General features: G+C 46.2%; 4 protein-coding genes across 6 annotated transcripts; 2 read left to right on the top strand and 2 right to left on the bottom strand.

The window, feature by feature from the left end:
• The first annotated feature begins 242 nt into the window (after nt 1–242).
• LOC101961911 (uncharacterized) lies at nt 243–13,934 on the top strand. The gene is made up of 14 exons (XM_078022317.1): nt 243–285; nt 459–544; nt 811–930; nt 1,472–1,549; nt 1,811–1,893; nt 2,456–2,542; nt 8,797–8,945; nt 10,263–10,471; nt 10,544–10,627; nt 11,153–11,213; nt 11,904–11,968; nt 12,306–12,467; nt 13,195–13,353; nt 13,436–13,934. The coding sequence occupies exons 1-14, from the start codon at nt 243–245 to the stop codon at nt 13,646–13,648; spliced, it is 1,599 nt and encodes a 532-aa protein (XP_077878443.1). The 3' UTR covers nt 13,649–13,934.
• Nucleotides 13,935–14,301: 367 nt separating this feature from the next.
• On the bottom strand, nt 14,302–16,216 carry Slc35a4 (solute carrier family 35 member A4). Its single transcript, XM_040273739.2, has one exon. The coding sequence runs from the start codon at nt 16,214–16,216 to the stop codon at nt 15,245–15,247; it is 972 nt and encodes a 323-aa protein (XP_040129673.1). The 3' UTR covers nt 14,302–15,244.
• A 38-nt stretch (nt 16,217–16,254) lies between these two features.
• Nucleotides 16,255–18,609, bottom strand: LOC101976450 (SLC35A4 upstream open reading frame protein). The gene is made up of 3 exons (XM_013359570.4): nt 18,471–18,609; nt 17,385–17,483; nt 16,255–16,829 (listed from the first exon to the last, which is right to left on the bottom strand). Exons 1-3 carry the CDS (start codon nt 18,483–18,485, stop codon nt 16,632–16,634), a joined length of 312 nt encoding a protein of 103 aa, XP_013215024.2. The 5' UTR covers nt 18,486–18,609; the 3' UTR covers nt 16,255–16,631.
• On the top strand, nt 18,569–24,678 carry Apbb3 (amyloid beta precursor protein binding family B member 3). Of its 3 annotated transcripts, none has more exons than XM_078046381.1 (12): nt 18,569–18,672; nt 19,335–19,498; nt 19,581–19,657; nt 20,217–20,277; nt 20,472–20,618; nt 20,740–20,867; nt 21,276–21,390; nt 21,535–21,619; nt 21,883–21,966; nt 22,232–22,347; nt 22,472–22,663; nt 24,136–24,678. In XM_078046381.1, the coding sequence occupies exons 1-12, from the start codon at nt 18,639–18,641 to the stop codon at nt 24,370–24,372; spliced, it is 1,440 nt and encodes a 479-aa protein (XP_077902507.1). In that variant the 5' UTR covers nt 18,569–18,638; the 3' UTR covers nt 24,373–24,678. The 3 variants fall into 3 exon arrangements, with proteins under 3 accessions (XP_077902507.1, XP_077902510.1, XP_040129672.1); XM_040273738.2 differs by lacking the exon at nt 18,569–18,672 and adding an exon at nt 18,874–19,084; XM_078046384.1 differs by lacking the exons at nt 18,569–18,672; nt 22,472–22,663 and adding an exon at nt 18,870–19,084.
• Nucleotides 24,679–24,781: the final 103 nt, after the last annotated feature.

The following is a 24,781-nucleotide window of genomic DNA, read 5'->3' as shown; positions in this document are numbered from 1 at the left end:
AAAAAGAAAGAAATTTAGGAAATGTTTTCTCAGAAGAGAGTGTCACTTCTCTTGGTATTTTAATTATCTAGAGCCACCTGACACCTACTCCCAAGCCCTCTCATGAAGGACATGAATTATTAAGGGCAACCTGAGAGGCCTGGAGTCTTGGAGTCTGCAGAAGTGGTGAGAACAGGGGCTGTGTGGACCAGGAAGGTCTGCCTTCTCCAGGGACCCACACTGTGTCTCTCAATCTACTTGCCATGTTGACTGTGGTGGTACAAGTGGAGCTGGAGAGGGGATCAGGTAAGAAGCCCCCCAAGTTTGTATTCAGGAGTATAGCCTAGGGAGCTTCTTGGGAGAGGCAGGGCCAGGACAGCTTAGGTTGAGAAACTGAGGCCTGGGTTGAAGGCAGGACTTGGGGAATCCTGGAGCTCAGTTTTCCTCATGAGAATTCATGTGAAATTTGCCTTTCTCAGGCCCCGAGGAGACCCATAGCCCTACAATCCTTCTGGAGGGGCCCAAGAGCCTTCGACTTCTTCAGCTGGGGAACTTAGAGACTCAGGTAAACCAGGTGGAGTTGGTGGGTATAGGGGAAGATGGAAATGACACTACTGACCCCAGTCCTGCCCTTAGGAACAATGCTTCACCTTTGACAGAGTCCTGGGTCCTGATGCTGCTCAGGTAGGGAAACTGAGGGGGCGATGGGAGGATGATGGGAGGTTTCAGGGCCCTGGATCTGAGAGTGCAGTCTGTTCCCCACCCCTTTGCTCAGGAAAGGTTGGGAAATGGCACCTGAGACAGTGGGAATTAGCCTGTGTCTTCCCGCAGGAAGCAGAGCAGGAGCTACTGGCACGAGTCCAAACAACACTGGCCTCTGTGGGCCAAGGGTACAGTATATCTCTGCTGCTCCGAGGCAGGAAGACAGAGGCCCCCCGATTTGTGCCCCAGGTAAGGAACCACCAGGGCACAGACCTCATGAGGTTCAGGAGTCACCTTCTCCAGGACTTTAGAGGTTCTTTGTCTGTCCATCCCAGCTGGACTAGGTAACACGCCTTGGGGGACTGTGATCCATGTAGTACATTTTGACCCTGGCAGGTTTGAAAGGCAGGACACTCATGAGGATGGGATGGGAGTCAGAGGGGCGGTGTGTGAAGATCAAATATTCAGGAGGTCTGCTTTTCATAGTTCTTGGTTACTCTAATGATACTAAACTTGAAAACTTTATTGTGGGGGGGCTTCATTAAAATTTCCCCAAATCAAAACAGCTGCCTCAGAACCTTGTCATGGGACCCTGTGCCAGGTCCCACTGAAAATGTCTACTCATGTCTATTCATTCTGGCTCACTGAACATGAGGGTTAGTGCTATTTCTACTCTGGACACCATGTCCCCAGTACCCAGACAGGGTGTGGCATAGATCTCACCCTCAGGAAGTGTTGAGGACTGAGTCATTTCTTTCTCAGTCCTCACTGGATCCCTTTCTCCCTTTAGTTGCTGCAGATGCTGTTTGAGGAAGCTCTGTCCCTCCACCGCTCTGATCATGTGCTTAGCACTCTTAGCCTGGTGCAGGTGAAACTCTTGGGGGTTGAGGAGAAGGGATTGGGACCTGGGAGCCAGGGCCATGTGACACTGAAGAAAGGACCTGAAGCTTGTGGGGAGCCAGAAGAACTTGGGTCTAGCCCCACTCTGAGGCTCACCAGAGTAGGATTGTCTCTGTGGGGTCAACTTTATCCTGACAATGGAATGGCTCAGTCATGCACACTGCTGAGCTCACAGGGACCCACAAAAGGAAAGGCTCAGTTTGTAACAAGTGTGCTTGTGTGACCTCAGATCAGCCCCAGCGGGAAGGCGTGGGACCTGCTCTCCCCAGGGGTGGAGGACCTGTCGGTGCTGGATGTGGCTCCTCTAGGCTTGTGAGTGTTCAGGGCCCAATGGGGTCTGAGTGTGCTTGTATTAAGGCAGGGCTAATAGCCCCAGGTCAAGTCTTTAGAGGTTTCTACCCGCTGCCACCTCAGAAGAGGGAAGCTCTGAGCTTAGAGTCCTGTTTACAGGCCTTGGGTCTGCTACCAGGACCCCCTTGCACCCTCGCACCCTCACACTCTCACACCCTCATCCCGTATGGTCATATCTCTTACTACTCCCACCCCGTTTGTACTCTTCAACTCATACCATTTCAACTATTCTCCATCCTCACATCTCAACTCAGTCCGCTGTCATAGTAGGTAATTTTGAGCACTTTACTGAGCAAGACTTTCATTTCTTCATCTGTAAAATGGGAGGAATCCCAATTATCCTGTTTCCCTTGATGGGCAAACCAGAGGAGGAAAAATAAGCTGCTGAGGCTAGCCTGAAACTTGTGACTTTCCTGCCTCAGCCTCCTGCATCTCTGGGATTATAGGTATGCGCCACCCTGCCCAGCTCACAGGAGAAAATTAAAATCATTTTAGGAGGTAACTCAACTTCCCCTTCCTGCAGGGTGGTGGAACATGCCAGTGAAGTGGAAGTGTCTGACGCAAGAGCTGCCTCAGAGCTATACTTACAGGCTACAGGGGGTGAAGGCAGGTGAGGACCTGAAGGCACCAGTCATCCCTCATCCCCTGGGCCTTTGCCTTGAGCCTACTCTTTCCCCTACAGGACCTGCTTTTTGCTCACTGTCACCATGTTCTGCCCTGGGCCTAAACCTCCTGAGGGGCCTGGGACCCAGGGTGTGTGGCGAGGTGCTTTGAGGATCTTGCAGCTCCCAGGGACCCCGTAAGTATGAGAGGGCCTCTGGCTGCATTGGGAGGTGAGGTGCAAGGCTGGAATATGGATGTGAATGCCCAGGGCAGCATCAAAGTTCCTCCTTTTTTCCTGAGCTCTCACAGTAAGGTTCCCCCAGACTCCAGACTAAGACCCTCTGTTGGCAAATGACATGGTCAAAAGCAACTGGGTAGGTAGAGAATTTGTAGTATCTTTAAATATTAGATCTTTCCAGTCATTTTTTTTTCATATATTGATAAGTGCCCCATTTTTTTTTTTTTAATGTTAAAACAGGGCTGGGGATAGAGTTCATTTGGTAGAGTGCTTGCCTTGCATGCATAAAGCCCTGGGTTTAATCCCGAGGGAAAAAAAAAAGAGAAGTTCTTGCTAAATTGCCAAGGTTGGCTCCTGCCTCTGCCTCCCAAGTTTCTGGGGATTATATGCATGTGCCATTATGCCCAGCCTTCTATTTCTTTTTAATTTTTACAATTTGAATTAATTTTCTTCTGATCTATCAGACTGCAAACTTGGGAAGAACCAAATATCCAAAACAAAGATTGGAAAATTCCCAAGTAACCATATCTTCATGCTGCACTTTGTACCTTTTTCTCATTGTCCAAAAATATGAAAGCATTGAGTGGCAATAGAAAATAAACATTTCAGAGGCTGGAGATGTAGCTCAAGTGGTAGCGAGCTTGCCTGGCATGCATGTGGCCCGGGTTCGATCCTCAGCACCACATACAAAGATGTTGTGTCCGCTGAAAACTAAAAATAAATAAATAAATATTAAAAAAAAAAAGAAGAAAATAAACATTTCAAGCCAATTTGCAAAATTTGTATTATCATGGAAACACGGCCAAATTCAGAAGTGCCTAAAAACAAAATGGAGAAATAAAGTACCCTAAATTCCAGACTATTCCAAAGTCTTTTTTTTTTTTTAAAGAGAGAGTGAGAGAGGGGAGAGAGAGAGAGAATTTTTTAATATTTATTTCTTAGTTCTCGGCGGACACAATATTTTTGTTGGTATGTGGTGCTGAGGATCGAACCCGGGCCGCACACATGCCAGACGAGCGCGCTACCGCCTGAGCCACATTCCCAGCCCCAGTCTTTTCTTTCTTTCATTCTTTCATGTAGGATAACATTTTCAAGGCTCAAACTTCAGTTTTTATTGACAAATAATATTCAATTGTATGAATATCCCATCTTTTGTTCATTCATTTATTTCTAGATGGACATTTGAGCTGTTTCCACCTTTGATTATTACAATACTACTTCTTATGAACATTCACATAAAAGGTTTTCTTTTTACATATTTTCAATTCTCCTGGATATATAGCAAGAAGTGATATTGTGTGTATGTGGGGGGGTAATCTGGTAACTCAATTATTTTAAACATTTTTTTTAATTGTAGATGAACACGATGACTTTACTTAATTAATTTATTTATTTTTATGTGGTGCTGAGGATCAAATCCAGTACCTCACACATACTAGGCAAGCACTCTAACTGAATTTTAATCTTTGTCTATAGTTATTGAGGTAAAATTCATACAACATAAATTTAACTATAACCATTATATAATGTGCAATTTGGTGACATTTAGAACATTAAGGTTGTGAAACTCTTTAGTTCCAACACATTTTCATCATCCTGAAAGAAAACCCTGTACCCATTAAGCAGTCACTCTCCAATTTCCCTTTCCCAGCCCCTACTGAACATGATTTCATTTCCCAATGGATTTACCTAATATGAATGTTTTCATATAAACAGAATCATGCAATATGTGACTTTTATACCTGGCTTCCTTCACTTAGAATAATGTTTTCAAGGTTCATCATGCTGTAGTATATATCAGCACATCTTTCCATTTATTTATTTATTTATTTATTGGTGTCAGGGATTGAACTCTGGGGCACTCAACCACTGAGCCACATCCCCCACCCTATTTTGTATTTTATTTAGAGACAGAGTCTCACTGAGTTGCTTAGTGCCTCACTAAGTTGCAGAGGTGGGCTTTGAACTTGCGATCCTCCTTCCTCAGCTTCCCGAGCTACACAACCCCAATCCTTGCACATATACTTTTTATAATGTTGTAGAATTTCCCTTTTATTCCTATTTAGTTGATTTTTTTTGGTTTTTGTTTTTGCTTTTGTTGTTTTGCTTGTAGTACTGGGGATTGAACCCAGGGGTGCTTTAACACTGAGCTGAATTCCTAGCCCTTTTTATTTTAATTTGAGACAGGGTTTCCCTAAGTTGCCCAGACTGGCCTTGAACTTGTGATTCTCCTTCTCAGCCTCCTAAGTAGTTGGGATTATTTTGTTGAATATTTATATCACGATAGGGTTTTAGATACTGCAAAAAATTAAAAAAAAAACTTTTTTTAGTTGTAGATGGACACAATACCTTTATTTTGTTTATTTATTTTTATGTGGTGCTGAAGGTCAAGCCCAGGCCCTCACACACGCTAGGTGAGTGCTCTCGCACTATACAATGAACCCACTGTGCTGAAGCACCACATATAAATAAATAAAATAATAAAAAAAGAAGCCACATTACTTTTTTAAAAACCTCTATCAGGAAGAACTTGACACAGGCAATGCTGTTTTTGAAACATATACTCCATCTTAGAACAAGAGTTGCCTCACAGTCACTCTGACTCAGCTGTCATCATGGAAAGAAACCCCAAACAATATTCCATGCACTCCAGTTTTATTGGGGATCCCAGGGAAGTTTCCAAAGAGTCCCGCCCAGGTCTACTTCTTAACTTTTGATTGACAGCAAGATGACATCAGGCTTTCAAGGCTTACTGCCAGGACAACTCTATGTCACCTTGGCCCATGCTGAGCAGTTCTTATTAGATTCTAAATCATTTTTACAGGTTTTATGGTTAGGAGGAACTACCCTTATCTTCCAAGATCTAGTCTGTGAAAGGGGTCACAAAAAGTCTCTCCTTTCAAAGTAACTTGGGTTGTTCTTATCAACATTGTTTCCTGCCTGAGTTTCCTTGAAGATAACAGGTAATTTGCTGAGGACTGTGACACATCCTGACTACTAAAGCCAGGTACAAGACATTGCTTTTTTTTTAATATTTATTTATTTTAGTTCTCGGTGGGCAAACACAACATCTTTGTTTGTATGTGGTGCTGAGGTTCGAACCCGGGCCGCACGCATGCCAGGCGAGCTCGCTACCACATCCCCAGCCCAAGACATTGCTTTTTGACAAAGAAAGCATGTGGGAGTCAGCACAGTGGTGGTGGTGCTGGGTATTGAACCTAGGTCCTTGTACATATAGGAGGCAAGCACTCTACCAACTGAGCTATATCCCCAGACCTCAGTTTTTAATCTTACTGAAGATTAACAACACACAATAAGTTAGCTTCTTTCTTGCTTTTTTTTTTTTTTTTTTTTTTTTTAAAGATTTTTGGTCTTTTGATGGTTGGATCATAATGGTCTTGGTGGGGATCACCTTGAGTTTCTATTTAGAGTTCATTAGCTTCTTGCATATGTAGATTCATGGTTTCATAAACTTGAAAGATTTTTTTCACTTTAGAAAGAAAAGAGGTTATTTTGGTTCATGGTTTTGGGGGAAGGAGAGTTCAGGAGCATGATATCTGCATCTGTGGGGCTTCTGGTGAGGTCCTCATACTACTCAACTCATGGTAGAGAAGTGGAAAGGGGAAGCAAATACATGCAAAAGGAGTACATGTGCAAAAGACAGCATATTTGGAAGGTTTTTTCCTTCCACATTTTTTATTGGTGCATTATAGTTGTATATTTGGGGGATTTTTGACCATTATTTCTTCAAATATTTTTTTTTCTGTTCTTTTGTCTCTTTTCCCTCTGGTATTTGCATTATCCAGACTCCCACAAGTCTCTTAAGCTCTCTACTCATTTTCCTTCATCTTTTTCTTAATTCTCCTTAGACAGGATTATTTGACCTATCAAGTTCACTGAGATTATTTCTTGCACTTGCCCAAATCTACTCTTGTATCCCTATAAGTGAATTCAACATTTCAGTTATTGTACTTTTCAGAATTTCTAGTTGGTTCTTCTATATAATTTCTACCTCTCTATTGATATTCTCTATTCATTAAAACATCACATCTTGATTTCCTTTAGTTTTCTGAGAGAGTTGACTTAAAGTATTTGTCTAGATATTTCAGTGTTCAACATCTGTGCATCCTCAGGGACAGTGTTTGTTAATTTCTTTTTTCTTTTGAACCATACTTGCTTGTTCCTTTGTACATGTCTTAATTTTTGCTAGAAGTTGTCCATTTTTAATATTTTTTGTAAAAAAAACTGTATTTGTCATATTGATATTTTGTTCATTGTTCTTTGTTTCTTTAGTTTAATGCTCTGACATTTAGGATGTTATGTGGTAACTCAGGAAATCAAATTCTCCCTACTGTCCAGGATCTATTATTGTTGCTTGTTATGGGCTGTGGCTTATAACAATGTTTTCGTAGTCATTTTTCTTTTCTATTTTTTTTTAATTTATTTTTTAAAAAAATATTTATTTTTTAAAAAAATATTTATTTTTTAGTTATAGGTAGATACAATATCTTCATTTTATTTTTATGTGGTGCTGAGGATCAAACCCAGTGCCTCAAGTAGATAGGCCAGTGCTCTACTTCTGAGCTCCAGCCCCAGCCCCAGCCCTAATTTAATTTTTTTAATATTCATTTCTTAGTAGTAGTGGAACACAATTCCTTTATTTTATTTATCTATTTTAATGTGGGGCTGAGGATTGAACCCAGCGACTTGCATGTGCTAGGCAAGTGCTCTATCACTGAGCCACAACCCCAGCCCTGCTTAGTCATTTTTCCAAACAATTTTTGAAGATAGTATTCTTTGAGGCCACTGAAGTCTTCATTCTGTTATCTCATTAGTTAGCCAGTGACCTGACATAGAATTAAATCCCTAGGGACAATTAAAGAAAAATAAAAACATTAAAGAAAAATAAAAAATAAATTGAGCATGGTGGTACAGGCTTGTGGTACAGCAACTCAAAAGGCCAAGGCAGGGCTGGGGATGTGGCTCAAGCGGTAGCGCGCTCCCCTGGCATGCGTGCGGCCCGGGTTTGATCCTCAGCACCACATACAAACAAAGATGTTGTGTCCGCCGAAAACTAAAAAATAAATATTAAAATGTTCTCTCTCTGGCTGGGGATGTGGCTCAAGCGGTAGCGCACTCGCCTGGCATGCGTGCCACCCGGGTTCGATCCTCAACACCACATACAAACAAAGATGTTGTGTCCACCAATAACTAAATAATAAATATTTAAAATCTCTCTTTAAAAAAAATAAAATAAAATATTCTCTCTCTCTCTCTCTCTTTAAAAAAAAATATAGTTAAAAAAAAAAAAAAGGCCAAGGCAAAAAGGTCACAAGTTGAAGGCCCCAGGCAACATATGGAGACCCTGTCCCAAAATAAAAATTGAAAAGTTGCCAAACACATTGATTACTTTTTAGATTGTAGGATAGAAATCAAAGTAGAGGGCTGGGGATGTGGCTCAAGCGGTAGCGCGCTCGCCTGACATGCGTGCGGCCCGGGTTCGATCCTCAGCACCACATACCAACAAAGATGTTGTGTCCGCCGAGAACTAAACAATAAAACATTAAAAATTCAAAAAAAAAAAAAAATCAAAGTAGAACACATCAGATAGGGCCTCTTTTTCACATCCCATCTTTCATATATATATATATATATATATATATAAAATTTATAATTATATAAATATATATATATATAATTATATATATATAATTTCTCCCAAAAGTCAGAGAAAGAGCTCTCCCTGAGTTTGTTGTCAAAATTTCTCTATTTTCAGTTGCCACTGCTTTAAGTGCTCATTTCATGAATTTCACATGAGTTGGACAGTGGTTAAGATTGGCAGGTGGTTCACTAGACACATTTCTGTTTTGCAGACATTTCATCCATTTCAGTTCCAGGTTGTGAACCTGTCTGGTTATGGGCAAAAGTTGATGGAAATAGTCAATCTTTTTATCAGCGTGTGATGCGATCATTTTCTTTCTCAATCACAAGTGGACAACTATTATCTTCTTTTTCTCTGGCAGGGATTGCCCCTTGCTGCGGGTGTTGGCGGGTGAGGCTGTTGGTGAGAAGGTAGACGGTTCTCTGCCTTGGATTGTCTCATGGCTTCTGGAAGGAAACAACTACAGTGGACTCCTTATTCACCTGGACCCCCAAGATGGATGGGGCAAGGGTGTGGGGTTTTTTTGGAAACTCTGAAATCTGGCATTAGGCCTGCCTCATCCTATCAGCCAACTAACCCTTGCCCAGAGAGCAAACTTTATCCTCTGGGATTTAGGAAGGTGCCATTGTGGCTAGGGTGCCAAAGTTTAGAGGGGCAAGGGCAAAGACAATAGTAAAAGCAAACCCCTCCCCTTAGGGGGCTTCAACGGCTTACAAAGCATTTTAATACCTTCAATTCTTACCATAACCTCCTCAGGAGAATGTAATTTACAAATGAGTAAATGGAGGCAGGTATATTTTATAGAAGAGGAAATAGAGGACCAGAAAGAGAAAAGAACTTACCTATTTTCACATACCCATCAACAATAGGGCCTTTGCTGGGCACATTGGTGCATGCCTGTAATCCAGGACACTCAGGAGGCTGAGGCAAGAGGATGGCAAGTTGGAGGTCAGCCTGAGCAACCTAGCAATATCCTGTCTCAAAATTAAAAAAAATTTTAATAAAAAGGCTTGGAATATAGCTCAGTGGTAGAGTACCTCTGGGCTTAATCTTCCCTCTATCACATAAAAAAAAGAGCCATGAGCTGATAATAGTTCAAGATGGGTGATAGATGGATTTCTTACACTGTGTATATATTTGAAATTTTCCGTAAGAGTTAAAAAAAAAACAAAACAAAACATGTCTGGCACTCTGTCTCCAAAATCAACAAACACACTTTTGGCCAGCAGATTCCCAGTCCTCCTATGCCAGGTCCTATGGAATGAGGAAGATAAGTTGTGGCAGTTGACACCGTCAAAGATAAAGCAGTGAGGGTCAGACGTGTTTATCTATAGGCCAGTGTGATGTCATGACTAAGAGCACAGGCTTTAGTGTCAGACAAAACTGGGCTTGATTTTCTGCTCTGACACTTACCAAAAAGTTGTTAGACCTCTCTGAGTTTCAATTGCCTCATCTGGAGAACATGGGTGGAGTGGGGTGGGGGCTAGGTCGATTACAGTTGTGGGGGATAAAAAGAGGTAAGCTATGAACAGCCTTAGGACAGAGCCATCAAGCACATGTGAAAGTCTAATAGGGGTTAAATATTTTGAAGCATAGTACTATTTTTAAAATATATTTTCAGTTGTAGATGGACACAATACTTTTATTTATTTTTATGTGGTGCTGAGGATTGAACCCAGTGCCCTCCACATTCGAGGCGAGTGCTCTACCACTGAGCCACAACCCCAGCCCCAGAATAGTACTATTAATGGAAATCTGAACTATTACAAACAGTGTGCTCTGGAGTCTACAGCAAGGAGTAATCTACTCCAAGTTTTCCTTTACTAGGCAGCTCCCTGCCTTTGCTTCAGGCTGCTCTCTTGGGGGCATCAGGAAGGAGGATGCAGATGAAAGAGGTGAAGCCCACTTGGTGGGATGCGGTAGAAGAGGCCTGGGCCCGCCGGGCTAGCCTGAGGACCCTGCGTTTGAGCCTCTTTGGGGACACCTTGACAGACAGTGGGCTTAGCCAGCTGGGAAGGGCACTGCGTGAGCTACAGGTGAGCAAAGTGAAGCCTAGGGGCACCTGAGCCAGCAATGGCCAGTGCCCACTCTGAACCCCTTCTCCATAGGTGATAAAAGCCTGGAGCCAGTGCCCAAGAAGAGGGACACCCAAAGGGGCTACAGCTGAGGCCGTGGGGTTCCCAGAACCACAGGTATATCTTTTCCTCCAACCTTTTGGGAGCCCCATTTATGTCTTTCTTTGCTGTCTTCACAGAGCATTCCATTTATCCATTGATTTATCGATTTCCAAACATTCATTGACAATTTACCATGTGCAGGGCACAGGGCTATGTCCACCCTGGGAATTCCCTGATCTTGTGGAGTTTACAATCTGTTGGGAAGAAACAATTACACCATGATCAGTTCTCGGAAAGGCTTATAAACACAAGGTTCTGTGGCACATCTGGGTCAGCATGAGCAAGAAAGGGAAGGAAGGCTTCATGGAGAAAGTGATTCCTGAGGTTAGCAAAGATGAGTGAAGAACAACCTAGACAGAATGAGAGGCAGAGATTGAAAGGTAAGCAAATGCTTGATGTCTCTGGAGAACTGCAAGCAGCTCAGTTCTCTGGAGAATAGAGTTTAAGTTAGAGTCAGGCGAGAAGGAATAGTGAGATAAGTAGGGCCAGGTTACACAGAGCTTTGGTAAACTACTGAGATGTTTGGACTCTGTCTTGAAGGTCAAGCCTGAGCCAACGAAGTATCCTAAGCAAGGAAGACAACATTATTCCCATTTGTCAGGTGAGAAAACTGAGATAAGAGAAGAGATGTGAGTAGCCCAGGGTCATTTTCTTAATCAGAGGCAGCCTAGGAGCAACACTAAAATCCTCAGATTTCTAAACTGGAACAACCCGGATGGCATGACCTCTCTTGTACAAAAGGGGGCGCTGTCTTCCATGATTTGCTGCAGGGTAGTTCAAACCCTGCGTATTCAGGTCCTTCTCTTCCCTTTTCATAATTACATCTTTACAATTTGTTTTTTATAACACTGGGCCTGGGGAGTTAAGCACATTAGTTTCCAATTATTGATCACATGCCTGACTGCTCAGTGCTTTGTTGTTACCTTATTTCATGCTCTTAACAACTTTTATTTGTTACCTTATTTCATGATCTTAACTTATCCATTCTATTTTATGAAAAAGAGCATGGAGACTCAAAAGACTAGTCGCCTGCCTGACATCATAGAGCTAAGAAAAGGCAGGGCTGAGTCTCTGATCTGTTTGATTTCAAAGCCCCAAGCTTAAACTATGTTGTCCTTGGGGGAGGGATGAGAAATTGTCACTCTAGATTACTTCTCTGCAGGTGATGATTCAGTAGTAAGCCATAGTCCAGGCCTCAGCAGGAAGTCCTTGGTAGATCTGGTACTTGAGGGGTAGTTGGGACAGGGTCTTCACCTTTGGTGTGACTAATTATATTTTCCTGTAATGGCAGAAAGAACATCATCTCTAGGGCCTGGTCTCCACCAAAAGCATCCTCTCAGGAACTCTGAGGAACAGGTAATATCTCATATTTTGGGAACAACTGGAAACTGTTGGGAGTGTGAGGGGGTACCAGAACCCAGCTAATCTGCCTCCTGCTACTGCCTGACAACAGGAAGAAATATGGAGCTTCTGGAAAATAAAGGACTTGAAGGGCTACTGGATCCCTAAAGGATGAGCATAGAGAGGAGCTTTTTTCTTGGTTGGATTATGAGATTATTAGGGCCTTTATGGTGACTATTGGCAGAGCCAGTACCTCCTCTACCCCTGGCCTCCTGAGTCTTTTCCCAGGTTACAGATTCCTCCGGACCAGTTAGGTCCTCGCTTCTTGGTAAGCTAGACTGATACCATCTAGTTCCAGCAGGCCCCAGATGTGGCTCTTCAGTTGCTCATGGCTCAAGTTCGGAGGCAGAGATTGAGAGAGCAGCACCAAATTTGGATCCAAGAGGAGATAAAGCATTTGGAACAGGAAGAGGTGGTACATGAACAGGTCAAAGGCCTGGTGGCTGAAGAGGAGGTGAGGAGGGCTGAGTAGGGGTCTTGAGATTCCTTATAAATAGGCTAGTCATTGTACTAGAAGGTAGTCCTTCATCAGTCACAACTGACTGGTCCATACCCTCTTAGTCTTGTGGGGGATAGAGGAGGCAATTCTCAGTGCTGCATGCTGTAATAGGGGAGTTAGGATGAAAATATAAAGGTACACTTCACCCAGGCTGGAGTGAATCAGAGGAGATGGCATCTAAGGTGAGACTTAGAGGACAAACAGAAATCACTAAGGGAATTCACTAGACTCAGTTCCACAAAGGCAGATAGTGCTCATCACAGAGGTACTCAGTAAACATAACTTGTTTGAACAAATTAAGAATCAAAGCTTTTTTTTTTTTATGTGGTGGGGATAATTTCTCAGAGAGGAAAAACTGTATAAGCAATGGGCTAGCATAAAGCAATGGCAAAATGGGCTCTGAGAACCACAAGTCTGGCACCCACACAGCAAGTGTGGAGTCAAGAGGCAAAGCTAATGAGATGGTATACCACATCTCTGAGTCTGGATTTCACTCCAAGGAACTGTTGAAAGGTATATGTTATCTCAGCTCTGTCTCTCACTAGCCATGGGAATTTGGGTAAGTTAGGACAACTACCCCATAAAGTTGTTACTGGACAAAATGAGATAATGCACATGGAGGGTTTGGCACAGAGTCCAGCAATAGGTGGTGCTCAACAAAGGGTATGAATTATCTCTGAAGACCTGTGAGAAGAGGCCGAGATGGCACCGGGAGCTGAAAGTACTGAGACTTCAGGTGGAGGCCCTGCAGGCAGAGCGGGACATCGCAGAGGAAGACTTGGCATTCTTCTATGATCTGCATGTGCAGGCCACCAGAGCACAGACAAGCCACATATTACAGGTCAGTGGAGACAGACAGTAGGCCTTGAGCCTGCTGGTAGCAAGGCTGGCTGGCTGACAGGTGTCTCTGAATCTGGCCACAGGTATTTCGAGCCTGGCAGAGGCTGCAGGAAGAGCAGGCCATGACCACAGAGCATCGTCACCGCAGCCTACTGGCTTGTGTCCTGCAAGACACCATTGACCTGGCCTCGAGGAACCAGGAGCTCCAAGCCCAGAACCAGCAGCTTCAGCAGGGTGCAATGAAGGGAGGGGCAGTCAGATTGGATCTCTGCCTTAGGGTGAAACCTGATGATTAGGAACTCTTCAGTGGTGTTAGAATTGGATGCAGTGGCACATATATCTGTAATCCCAGCAACTGGGGAGGTTGAAACGGGAGGATCACAAATTTGAGCTAGCCTCAGTAACAATATTGGCAAGGCCTTCAGCAACTTAAACCCTATCTCAAAATAAAAAATAAAAGGTTAAATCCCTAGTGCCAAAAATAGTAACAACAAAACCCACATTATTTGCATTAATTAAAAAAAAAAAAGACCAATAGAGCAAGGGGATCAGAGGGAGAGGGAAAGGGAAGGTACTGAGGAATGAGGGTGAACAAATTATGGTATATGCATGTATGAATATGGCATAACAAAGTCCATTAATAAATAATTATAATGCACTAATAAAAACATAAAACATTAGTGGTCTTAAGTTTTCCAGCCTAGTTTAGTTTGTCCTGCTGGGCTCAGTACCTTCTGTTTCCAAGACTCTCCAAAATTCTCCAGGGCCTAAGTTTTGTGCTTAAGGGAAATTTCAAAGTCTGTGACAGAGAATATCTCAGATCCACAGCAACAGCTTGGAGAAAACCACTTGTCCTCTTAGTCCAGAAATTACTCCAGAATTAACTCAGGAGACCAAGGGACAATTATGTTTGAGGGGAACTGTGCAGCATAGAAGACACAAGACAATATTGACTGGTTGTAGGAAACACCCTACATCCTAGAACACTTTATTAAGACCTTATTGCTTATGCAGTTAAAAGAGACATTGATTAAGCTATAGAAGTTTCTGTACCTGGTCCCAGGTCAATCTGTGCAGAGCTTTCCCAGGCTGTTGGGAGCTGGGACACTATTAGGCAGGGATAGGACTCAGAGTGGGAAAGATGCTACCTCCTAAGAGCCTTAGAGGTGGCAGTGGGCTTCAATAGGGCCCTTGGGTGAGCAAAGGGGTTAGAGGTATAGGTTTAAGCCAGGATCCAGGGGCAACATTCCCTGAGATGAGTCAAGCCCCAGCCCTCTGTGGGGTTTCCAGAACAAAGGCTGGGTAAGGGAAGCAGCACTATGGAGGGGGTAGGGGATATATCTCCAGGCAGTGCTGGAGCTAAGGGACCTTGGCAGAGTGGCCTAGGTGACAGCTATATAATTTGTAGCAATTGGGCCTTCCAGCATGACTGTTGGGTGTGAGTGTCCCTTATGAAGAAGTCATGCACCAAGGTGGGGCTTGAGCACCAACACCAGGCCTGGGTAGTGGGTATACTGGGGTGACCACAGTGGGCAAGGAAAGCCACTTGTCACCCATATCTCATTTTGTGTTTATGGAAGATGAGGCAGGGGGCCTTCCCCATCAGGAATGGAGTTATTTTTCAGGCCTAGGTATTGATGCTCCCAATTCTTTAGTTTGGAAGAACTTGGGGGTGGGTGGGGAAGTTAAGTTTCCTTAACCAAATCTACTCTTCATGTCTCCTAGAAGCCTCCTTCATACACCACTTCAAGACTAACTTGGTTGCTCTCCCTTCTCCAGCTTTTTTCACAAGGCACTTATTACAGTTGCTAAGGGGAGGAAAGGAAGAAGTTTGAGAGATGACTCTGGTGGTGGTGCCCAATCTATAGAATCAGAAGCAAGGTAGCCAGAGGCTAGTGACTACCATAATACAGGCGCACAGCCAGGCCAATGAGCAGTGTGGCCAGGAAGAATGTAGCTGTGAGTTGCAGCCGTAGCAGGGCTGCTGAAAGCATGGCATTGACCACTAATGAGCAGGACACAACAAAAAGGCGTGTGATGCTGCTGCCATGCTTCATGACAGCGGACATGAGCAGTCCATTTAGTGCTTGGCTCAGCACCACAAGTGCTGCCCATCCTGAGAAACCCTCCAGGAGGCCTGGGCCAGGACCACCACCTGCATGCAGACCAAGGTTCAGGAGCACACCAAAAGTGTAGAGGAAGAGGTTTTGAAGTGCGAGGGGCAGATGCTGTCGCTTCATGAGCAGCTCTGTGTATACAGATGACAAGCCTGAGATGAGACAGTACAGGATGAGCAGCAGCAGTCCCAGTGGAGTGATATGCAGGGGCATGGGGCTGGCAGCAGCTGCTAGAGGCCCAGGAAGGGTGTTCCCAGGGTCCTGAAGGCCACCTGCTGCATAGCAGGCCCCTGCAGCCATCAGCAGCAGCAGTGCCAAACCCTGGCGTGCAGAGAGGCGGTGCCGGAGACAGAGGCAGTAGAATAGGGCTGTGCTTCCAATCTTGAGATTGCTCAGCACCTGGTAGGTGCTGGGGTCCATGTAACGCTGTAGATAGATCACCAGGTTGTTGTTGGCGCCATAGAGCAGGGCAGATAGTGCAAAAGGAGCAGCTTGGCGCCAGGGTGGGGCCCCTCGGGGCCATGCTTGCCAGCCCACAAGGAGAGAGAAGGCGCACAACAGTAACTTGGTCAGCTCAGTGAGCAGCACAGCTGAGGAAGGCCGAAAGGGCACTCGGCCATCCACATGGCACAACGCCAGCAGTGGGGCATGGGCACCATACATGGCAGTGGATAGGAGGAGCATCAGGGTCCAGCGGGCCTGCCTAGGACGGCCCAGGCCTGGCATACCACCTTCCTCTACACTCATGCCCTCATCAGATCCTGGTTGCCTGTGTAACTAGCAAATGGCAGAGGAATTGGGGCACATTTAAGGGATATTAAATTATGGAGCCAGCTCCCAGGAGGAGCTGGTACATTGCCAGAGAGAATACTGAGGATCAGAGTCATCTGTACACTCCACAGTTAGGGCTGGGAGAGGAAGGGGCTGATGAAGCATGGTCTTGGGTCCAGTCTCATGGAGCTGGGGAGGGAAGGAGTCCAGATTACAGTCCGACAAGCCACTGTGCACCCTCTGCAGGAAGAGAAGCTAAGATGAAGGTGGCAGGACAGGTGGAGACAGTAAGTATATGACAGCTGGGGAAGCCAGATAGTGTGTCTGTGTTTGAAAGGCCTCCACCTGTAGGCCCCAGCTGTTCATCCTGCTTCCCCCATAGGATCTAGAGCTAGTCAGGCCCCTTGCGCAGTGACCGAAAGTAGTCCCTCAGTGTCTTCTCCACGTTGGGCACAGCATATGCCTGAGCTGCATAGATGCCAGTGCAGGTGCCAACTGCAAAGCCCAGTACTGCCGATGCCCTCAGTTTGGCCACCACATAGCCAGCCAGGAATCCTTTGAGGAACAGGGAGGACAAAAGCGAGCCATCCTGCAGAGAAAAATGAAGAAGGAAACTCAGGCAGGTTTTCCCTCTTCTCTGCCCAGGAACTACTCAAGTGAGGGTCACTCTCTACAGCTGTAGCATTTTCTCCAAAGATTTTTCTCAAGGTTCTGGAGCTCAAAAAAAAAAAAGAACTCAGGAGTCCTGATCACACAATATCAGAATCCTGAAGTCCCTCCAACCACAGAATCTTCCTGCTAAAATGTCAGAGATGCTCCTGAGCAGTCTGAGCCCTGCTATTTCTCCAGTCTCATTTTCTAGCATATTTTCCCACTACTGCAGCGGAACCGACCTCCTTTCCCGCCTCTTGTACATAATACTACTCTGCATATGTTTGAAGTTTTCATTCCTCTCCACTTCACCTAGTTAACCACTACTTAAGATGTCAGGTCAAGAGCTATTTTCTCAGGGAAATTTTCCTAGGGAACTGAGAACTGGCTCTCAATAACCATTTGCTGAACAAATCTCTGCCACTGACTCAACATTCTCAAGAGAAAATTGGACAATGAAGATTAAGGTGAGAGGCAGGAGGACAACTTCTACCTGGCCCACACCACTGTTGACTTCGTCTTCCACTCGCTGTTGCAGGCGTTCCAGCTGGTTCTTGAGAAATGCCAGGTCCTTAAGCTTGGGCAGAGAATCCTAGGAAAAGGGAGAGGCTGGCTCCAGCAGACTGACTCAGCCCCATTCCCTGTTCAATTCTATCAGAAACTGGGAGTTGGGAGGAATGGGGTGAGCCAGAGATATCTTTCTATAAAACCTTCCTGAGATGGCAGTGGTAAAGGCAGAAAGGCATTGAAAAGCAGAGTTACATGGGGCCAGGGAGGGGTGGCAGATGAAATCAGTATCAGTAACTTGTAATAATCACTACAGGAATCTAATACAGCAATCAGTGTGCAGGAAAGGCAGAAGGAACCTTCAATTAGGTCTATGAGCAAAGAACTACTGACTGAACCAAGAGCTCCCCAAAAGTGGTGATCAGTCTTTCTTGTCTGTTGTAAAATGCCTGGTAGTGGGACTGGCAGGCACTTGGTGAATGTGACTGATGCTGGGCTTCCAGACCAAAGGAGAATAATAGCTTGAAGCCGTTCCCTGGACAATTTGAGGGTAAACCCGATTTCTGCCTGGATTGTATCCCTGTTTCTGAGAGCATCTCAACCTAAATGGAGTAACTGGATATGAGAGATAATGAATGTCGGAAAGAGTATGCATAAACGACGAATAATTCTGATCACATGTAAGTATGAAATTCAGTGTGTGCACAAGAAAGTGTTTGAGGGTGCCGTTCGTGTGGATTGGAAACGCTATCTCTGGAAGGGAAATTTGGGGGGCTAGGGAATGAGGCAGAGTGAGGAGCATTCCGGGGTAAGTGTGTTTGAGTGTGTGCTAGTAACTGGGCATCATGATGGTATTCGGGAGGGGACTGCTGGGGGATCCCCGACTCCGCCCGCCTTCCCTAAAACTACCCCCATGCCACCCCTCCCTGTTGAGGTAGTCGATAGAGTTCCAGGGAAAACAAGAGGCACCCCATCTCTGGGACATTCCAGTGTCACCTTTCCCCAAAACTACAGAGCCATGGAGTCTAAAGACAATCTTAAAAAATTAAGGATCACCCCCACGTTCACTCACCTTGTCATCCGCCATCTTCCCCGCCGAACTTGTTGCGCAGGCGCAGCCCCGCCTCCCTTATGTGGGCCTACCGCCATCTTTACTGAGGGCGGAGGCACTTCCGGGGCATTTTTGTAAAGGATTGGGTGTTTTCTTCGCCGTCGAATTTTGACAGTCTAGTTTTCACAGATGCTACCACGTGACCCCTACCGCCGGATACCAGGTTGTCTGTGAGCGCGCATACGACCCGCGCGATGATCTCACTCATGCGCGAGTGCGCGCGGTGCACGTTCACCTGACCGGTCTTCCACCCTCTTGATGAGCTCATAGTTGCGTGGTGGTGTCAGTGAGTCAGGGGCATCCGTGCGCCTCCTCCGGTCCGACGCACGGAAACACACATCCACTCGGCGTCTAGACACCACCGCCTAGGGGCGGTGCTGCTCAGACCCCGCCCCGCGTGTTTGCGGCGCCAGCTGGTCTGGCGGTCTCTGGCACAGGGAGCCGGGGCTTTTCAGCGCAACTCTGCTGAGGTCGCGCTGAGCTGAGAGCGCAGGGCAGCTAGGGCCAGCGGGGACCCGGAGGGGCTATGCTGGGCAAGGATTATATGCTGGCCATCATTCTGGTCAACTGCGACGGTGTGCACGGAGGGGCCTAGTGGGAAAATCAGAAGCTGATGGGGGAGACTAGGGAATGGAGAAAGGGTCAAAATTGGGGGTGGTGTGGGGACCGGCAGAAAAATGAACCCTGATCTTACAATCCTTAAGATTGGGGAGCCTTGAGCTTCTGCCTAACTGGCTGTTCCTTGTGGGATGTAGGGAGGGTTATGAAATGGTTATTCTGAACTCATGCATAATATGTGCACCCTCTCCAATCTCGTTTCTGTAGATGACTTGTGGGGGGACCAGAATCTGGAGGGGGAGCCAGGCCTGCCCCCAGGCTGGAGGAAGATCCATGATGCTGCAGGTACTTACTATTGGCATGTACCAAGCGGTAGCACCCAGTGGCAGCGTCCAACCTGGGAAATAGGAGATGCAGAAGATCCAGGCACGGTAGGTGTGAGAAAGGGGCCTAAGGCTGTGTGTGGCCCTAGGAGCCTGCTTGTTATACTAATTGACTGCCCTCGTTCTACAGAGGACAGAGAGGATTTGGGGACTGCGGCCCCCCAAGGGGAGATCCTTCTCCAGCCTGGAGAACTCACTGGACCGAAGGTAACAGGGATGGCCCAGGCAAAATGAAAGGCTTGGGAGCATTTAGAAATGCAGCTGAACCCAGTCTGTTTTCCAGATCAGGTTCTGGACTACTTTTTAGGGCCCTATTCTGTGTTGTTGGGCACAGCACAGCCCCATGTTCGTGACTATCAGTATTTTGAGTTTTGTCCCTTGAACTAAGTTTTGTCATTAGTTACATATTCTTTTCCATATTCTGTGTCCTGACCTATCATGTTTTAGACCTTGGCCATGTCTTTGGGCTTTGATTTCAAGGATGTCTTGTCTTGGTTAGGGGCTCTGATTCACAGTTTATACACTGTCTCATGTTTTAACTTTTATTCGACGTCCTGTCTGGACCTTGGGTTCTGAATTTTCTCTCAAATTCTAAGCCACATTTTATGTTAATATATCCTGGGTTTTACCACACTTGGGGTTTATATTTGTGATGCTGTATTTTGGATCTTGTCCAAAATCCTGTGCTGATCAAATAGCTTGGGCCTTACCATTTCCCCTACTGTAGGAAGTATGGTTCTCTTACCAGTTGTGCTCTCTTTTCCAGTAACTCTCTGACCTGGTATGGTGAGGAATCCTATATCCAGAGCCTGGAGCCAGGGGCTAAGGTAGTGACTTGAGCCCGAGGGTCAACCTAAGGCATTGGGAAATCCTTAGTGAAAGACTGGGGTGGACCTGGATTGAGTGGAGGTGATAAAGGGCAAAGGAGGAGACTACCAGAGGGTTTGTACATGTGGAGCCTGTGGTACCTGCCACCCCATTCCACCCCTACTCACTCCTGTCCCTTCCCCTAATTTGTCAGTGCTTTGCAGTCCGCTCTCTGGGCTGGGTGGAGGTGCCGGAAGAAGACCTGGCACCAGGAAAGAGTAGTATTGCAGTCAATAACTGTATCCAGCAGCTGGCTCAGACCCACAACCGTAGCCAGCCCCCAGATGGTGCCTGGGGTGAGGTGAGTTATCTGGCTGCCCAATGGGTTCAGTCTATGGACCAGCAGAAGTAGTTGTCCCCGAGTTACCTGTTTCCTATGGCAACCACTTTTATCTGATCTTTGGGATGACTGTCCTTGGCAGGGCCAGAACATGCTTATGATTCTGAAGAAGGATGCCATGAGCCTAGTGAATCCACTGGACCATAGTCTGATCCACTGCCAGCCTCTGGTGCACATTCGTGTATGGGGCGTGGGCAGCTCCAAGGGCCGGTGAGGACATCTGCATCTCCCCAAGCGAGAGCTGCTTCTCCCTCCCCCCTGCAGGCTGTGATCCCCACTGATGCTGATCCCTGGTACTTGAACCCCTGGACACAGATCCTCTGACATGGACCCAGCACTGCCTCCCCTGCCTGGTTCAGCCCTGGTTGGGGAGGGTGGGCCCAGCTCAGCAGGGACAGATAGGGGACAGCCTGAAAGGCTGGGCTGATTCTCTCCTGTGCTCCCACATGCTTCTGGAACAGTGACAGGTACGTGACAACCAGGTACCCTGACTCCCAGCCCTAACCTCCCCACTCCATCTTTGCTGTATTCCTAGACTGATTTTAAAAGCTTCTTGTAGGCACTATAGGCCCCTGCCTCTAACCAGCTCTATCCCAGCCCCATCTCTGCTTTTGCCAGGGACTTCGCTTTTGTGGCGGGTGACAAAGACAGCTGTATGCTCAAGTGCCATGTGTTTCGCTGTGATGTCCCTGCCAAAGCTATTGCAAGTGCCCTACATGGGCTCTGTGCTCAGGTAAGGGCTAAGGGTCGGGGGGCAGGACATGTGGTTGTGGAGCTGGGGCTGGAGTTTTCAAGATAGTTGGGTCAGGGTGTTATTGACCCCTTCACCCAAATTCCTCCTTCTCTCTGAGTCTCATGCTGATTGCATTTATTTTAGATCTTGTCAGAGCGAGTAGGGGTCAGTGGTGATTCTGTTTGCTGCTCCCCAGATCCCATCTCCCCTGAAGACCTGCCACGGCAAGGTACAGGAAAAGGGCTGCTATATTGGAGCATCAGGATGTTTGATGAAAGATGGGAGTTGGGGAGGTTCCTGGTCATTTAGCACAGCTCCAGAAATGTGAGATTTCTGAGATGTCTGGCCCCAGGGATCCCAAGCCCTAAAATGGAGGAACATCCATGGGCTTTCTTTTATTAGCAACATCTCTGTCCTGGGTCCTGGCCCACTCAGAAGGGTAGGCTAGGTATAATGGAGAGTTCCCATGCCAACTTACTGTTTACATTTTAGCGGAACTGCTGGATGCTGTGAGTCAGTCTGCTCAGAAATATGAGGCACTGTACATGGGGACCCTGCCAGTCACCAAAGCCATGGGTGAGGACTGAAGGGGCTGGATGGGTTGGGATGCATAAGACAAGGGGAAGGTGGGTAGGGTGGGATCTACTATTTCTTGGAGACCTCCCATGGCCTTACATAGCCTAGGATGTACCAGCTTTCCCAACTCAAAGTTCTAATTCCAGCCCCAGCTATATTCTTCTCATCTTTCTGAATCCCAAGTCAGTGAGAGGGCCTAGATACTCTCTGCAGACCCTTTCTTTCTTTGTAACTGGGAGACATAACAGTTGTCATGTCCCCTCAGGAATGGATGTGCTGAACGAGGCCATTGGTACCCTCACTGCCCGCGGGGACAAGAATGCCTGGGTTCCTGCTGTGCTCAGTGTATCTGATTCTCTCATGACTGCACATTCCATTCAGGTACCAGAAGAGGGTGAAGTGGGGAGCCTGTGGAGGGTTAGCAAGGATGCTGAGGGGGTCTGCTGGAAGAGATAGTGGGCCTGACCAGTGCTTGATCCTCTAATGACTGGCCTGGTATGGACAGGCAGAGGCCAGTGCAGAGGAGGAGCCACTGTGGCAGTGCCCTGTGCGCCTTGTGACCTTTATTGGTGTTGGCCATGACCCACACACCTTTGGCCTCATCGCTGACCTTGGTCGTCAGAGCTTCCAGTGTGCAGCCTTCTGGTGCCAGCCTCATGCTGGGGGACTCTCTGAAGCTGTGCAGGCTGCCTGTATGGTGAGTTGGGGGTTGGCATTCATGGGTGGAATTGTCCTGTAGCTGCTGTATACCATGGACTGGGCTCACGATTGGCAGCCTTGCCACAAATCACAAACCAGTGACCCTAGGGCTGATTGGTTCATCAGTATTTTGGCCCTTGTTCTATTTTTAGTAAGTTTTGATTAGGTGCCAATATTTACAGGCTAGAAGATTTTATATAGTTATTACTATACCTGCATTTCTTAAATTATGAAGAGTCTGACACAGGGTTCAAATGTAAAATTTCAGCATGTAGGTGGAGTTCTGTAGGGACTCTGCTACATAGGTTTGGCATTGTCTTTTCTGTTTGTCTCATTTAGGTTATTTCTTGGCATATGTGGGCATTCAAATGTGGTATGCTTAAACTCCACTAATTCAGTTCACTTATTTATTCAACAGATGATGAGTACCTATAAATTATATGCACCACACTTGACCCTGGTAATTCAGCAATATAGAAGGCACATCTTACCTTCACAGAATACTTAGGATAGAACAGAAACACATCAGGAAGAGGTTGTATACCATGGGGTGATAGAGGAGATTTCCTTCAGGAGAGAAAATTGAGATGACCTAAGAGGAAGTTACGTGAAGCAGAGTGGGACAGTTATGCTGAGTACAGGAAACTTCAATTGTAAAGGAGAGAGACAGAAAGAGAGGGGGGGGGGCGGGAAGGGAGGGAGAGAGAGATGTGTTAGTGGATTAGAGTATGTGGCAATGCAAGGGAAGGTGTAGTGAGAGATGAAGGCAAAAACCAGGTCATGGGTCGAGCTGATGAGTTTATTTTATCCAGGGGTATGAGGAACCAATGAAGGATTTTGAGCAAGACAGTTAAGTTTCGTTTGTGGTTTAGGATGACCACTTAAGCTATAATATGGATAAAAACTTTAGAGGACACAGAGAGGAGGTAGGAAGGCTAATTGGGACCCTCATTAATAGTTCAAATGAGATAATTTGAGCAGTTGTACTGGGAATGTATTGGGGTTGTAGACCCTCCCCTTGATTAGAGAATATGCTTTGGTGAGGACTGATCAGATCAGAGGTAGCCTAGTGGTAGGTGTGGTTAAGAGTACAGGCTCTATAGTCAAAACTAGGTTTGAATGACAGTTCACCATTTTCTGGCTACATGACCTTGAGTAAGTCTTCTACTCTCTCTGAATCTTAACTTCCTCATTTGGAAAATGGGGATAATAACACCTCATAAAAAGCTGAATTAAGTTATATTATTATATCAAACACTTACCAGTGTCCAGCCTTCCTTAATTTCTCAGTAAATATCAAGTTTTATGTTTTTGCTGTTGAACTACTTGACAGTATTGTAAGGACTGCAGATAGGCTAACTACCAGCCTTGTATCAGATAGAAGCCTTGTCCAGTTTTCTGTCCTGCAGAAGCTTTCAAGGAGTCCAGGGGCAGAGAGTAGCTGTATCCTCACATCACCCTTCTCCCTAGGTTCAGTACCAGAAGTGTCTTGTGGCCTCTGCAGCTCGAGGCAAGGCCTGGGGTGCCCAGGCCCGTGCCCGCCTGCGGCTCAAGCGGACCAGCTCCATGGACTCCCCAGGAGGTCCCCTGCCTCTGCCCCTACTCAAAGGAGGGGTTGGGGGTGCAGGGGCAGCCCCTCGAAAGCGGGGTGTCTTCTCTTTTCTTGATGCTTTCCGTCTGAAACCCTCTCTACTCCATATGCCCTAAATTGATCTTAGAGGGCTGGGGAAGGAGGCTCTGGATTCATGCCCAACTCTGTACCCCTTCATGTCCCAGGGGCCTGCAACCTCTCACCTTTCCTGGCTGTTCGGGATCCTTGCTTACCCTCTATTTATTGCCCAACTTATTGTTTATATGGATGACTGAGAGGCCCTGCACTACAACTTAGGCCCCTGGTTCCCCTTACCTTGGATCCTTGTGTTCCTTGACCCTGTCCAGCCCTGGGCAGTTGGCTCTACCTCAGCAACACTTTATAGAAAAATAAGTGCAAATAAAAATCCCTCAGTGACCTCACTAGGTGTGAGTATATTGGACCTGGGACAGGGTTGGGGGCTAACAACCTGTGAGGGGTGAGCGTGACTATGAGGGCATGGATGTAATTGACACCTGACTTCAT

The sequence above is a fragment of the Ictidomys tridecemlineatus genome, chromosome 1, assembly GCF_052094955.1.
Source record: "Ictidomys tridecemlineatus isolate mIctTri1 chromosome 1, mIctTri1.hap1, whole genome shotgun sequence".
NCBI classification, from domain to species: Eukaryota; Metazoa; Chordata; class Mammalia; order Rodentia; family Sciuridae; genus Ictidomys; species Ictidomys tridecemlineatus.
This window is presented reverse-complemented; position numbering and strand designations above follow the sequence as displayed.

Excerpts from the sequence above, each read along its gene's own strand:
- LOC101961911 (XM_078022317.1), top strand. The coding sequence starts at position 243 with ATGTTGACTGTGGTGGTACAAGTGGAGCTGGAGAGGGGATCAG. Across the intron at positions 11,969-12,305 it reads TCAGGAACTCTGAGGAACAG|TTCCAGCAGGCCCCAGATGT; the intron begins GTAATATCTCAT and ends GATACCATCTAG. Across the intron at positions 13,354-13,435 it reads AGACAAGCCACATATTACAG|GTATTTCGAGCCTGGCAGAG; the intron begins GTCAGTGGAGAC and ends ATCTGGCCACAG.
- Slc35a4 (XM_040273739.2), bottom strand. The coding sequence starts at position 16,216 with ATGAGTGTAGAGGAAGGTGGTATGCCAGGCCTGGGCCGTCCTAGGCAG.
- LOC101976450 (XM_013359570.4), bottom strand. Across the intron at positions 16,830-17,384 it reads TCAACAGTGGTGTGGGCCAG|GATGGCTCGCTTTTGTCCTC; the intron begins GTAGAAGTTGTC and ends TTTTCTCTGCAG.
- Apbb3 (XM_040273738.2), top strand. The coding sequence starts at position 19,036 with ATGCTGGGCAAGGATTATATGCTGGCCATCATTCTGGTCAACTGCGAC. Across the intron at positions 20,619-20,739 it reads CAGATGGTGCCTGGGGTGAG|GGCCAGAACATGCTTATGAT; the intron begins GTGAGTTATCTG and ends TGTCCTTGGCAG. Across the intron at positions 21,391-21,534 it reads TACATGGGCTCTGTGCTCAG|ATCTTGTCAGAGCGAGTAGG; the intron begins GTAAGGGCTAAG and ends CATTTATTTTAG.